The sequence below is a fragment of the Galeopterus variegatus genome, unplaced genomic scaffold (genome assembly GCF_000696425.1).
Source record: "Galeopterus variegatus unplaced genomic scaffold, G_variegatus-3.0.2 Scaffold1805, whole genome shotgun sequence".
Classification (NCBI taxonomy): domain Eukaryota; kingdom Metazoa; phylum Chordata; class Mammalia; order Dermoptera; family Cynocephalidae; genus Galeopterus; species Galeopterus variegatus.
In genome coordinates this window covers 344,511-345,109 of record NW_007727916.1, presented here as the reverse complement: position 1 = coordinate 345,109, position 599 = coordinate 344,511, and the positions used below count along the sequence as shown (strand labels likewise).

The window sequence follows — 599 nt, the reverse complement described above, 5'->3', positions numbered from 1 at the left end:
GGCTGCCTCTCACCTCCGTGGAATCACTCACTCACCAGGCTTATCTGCTGCTACGTAACAAGGTTTTCATTTATGAGAATTCAGTGGGACACCATCCAAAGAGGACACGGGTGCATGAAGAAGGTTCCACTCCGTAAGATACAGAACCCACCTCTCAGTGTGCTATAGACATCTGGATTTGAGACATGGTGTTGCTTCCAAAAGAAACCCTCAAATGTTCAAATCACAAGCAACACATTGCTGCAAGATAAAAGGCACATGTCTGTAAGAGAGAAGTTTAGAAGATATTTACAAAATTGTCCACCAGCTTCTGTCCATAGTGCCTTCCAAAGCTTTGCAAAACTGACCGTGTATTATGTAAGACACACAGCAAAACACTTCTTCACAGCATCCCTAGGAAGGAAAAAACACAAAGGTTAATGGGACATCATGACTCCAAAGTCTCCTGCAAGTGGTAAAGACCCTCCTTTAGAGTTTCCTGGGCACTCAAGAGTAGCACACTGCAGAGTGGAAAGTATCTAGACTGCGAGGTCAGACCTACTTGGCATCAAACCGCAGCTTTGACATTTATTAGTAGTATTATCCTGGGCAAGTTACTC

General features: G+C 44.1%; 1 protein-coding gene across 4 annotated transcripts in view; it reads right to left on the bottom strand.

Annotated features, from left to right (window-relative positions):
• Positions 1–6: 6 nt before the first annotated feature.
• The window catches only part of SFT2D2 (SFT2 domain containing 2), a 16,937-nt gene continuing 16,344 nt past the window's right edge, over positions 7–599 (bottom strand). Inside the window, exons 8-9 of one of the 4 annotated variants that reach the window (XM_008579087.1) lie at positions 348–393; positions 7–262 (exon numbers count right to left, since the gene is read on the bottom strand). In XM_008579087.1, the coding sequence (XP_008577309.1) occupies positions 354–393 (40 nt within the window). In that variant the 3' untranslated portion in view covers positions 7–262; positions 348–353. Of the gene's footprint in view, positions 394–599 lie in introns of all 4 variants that reach the window. The other 3 variants (XM_008579088.1, XR_550964.1, XM_008579086.1) reach the window with 3 other exon arrangements.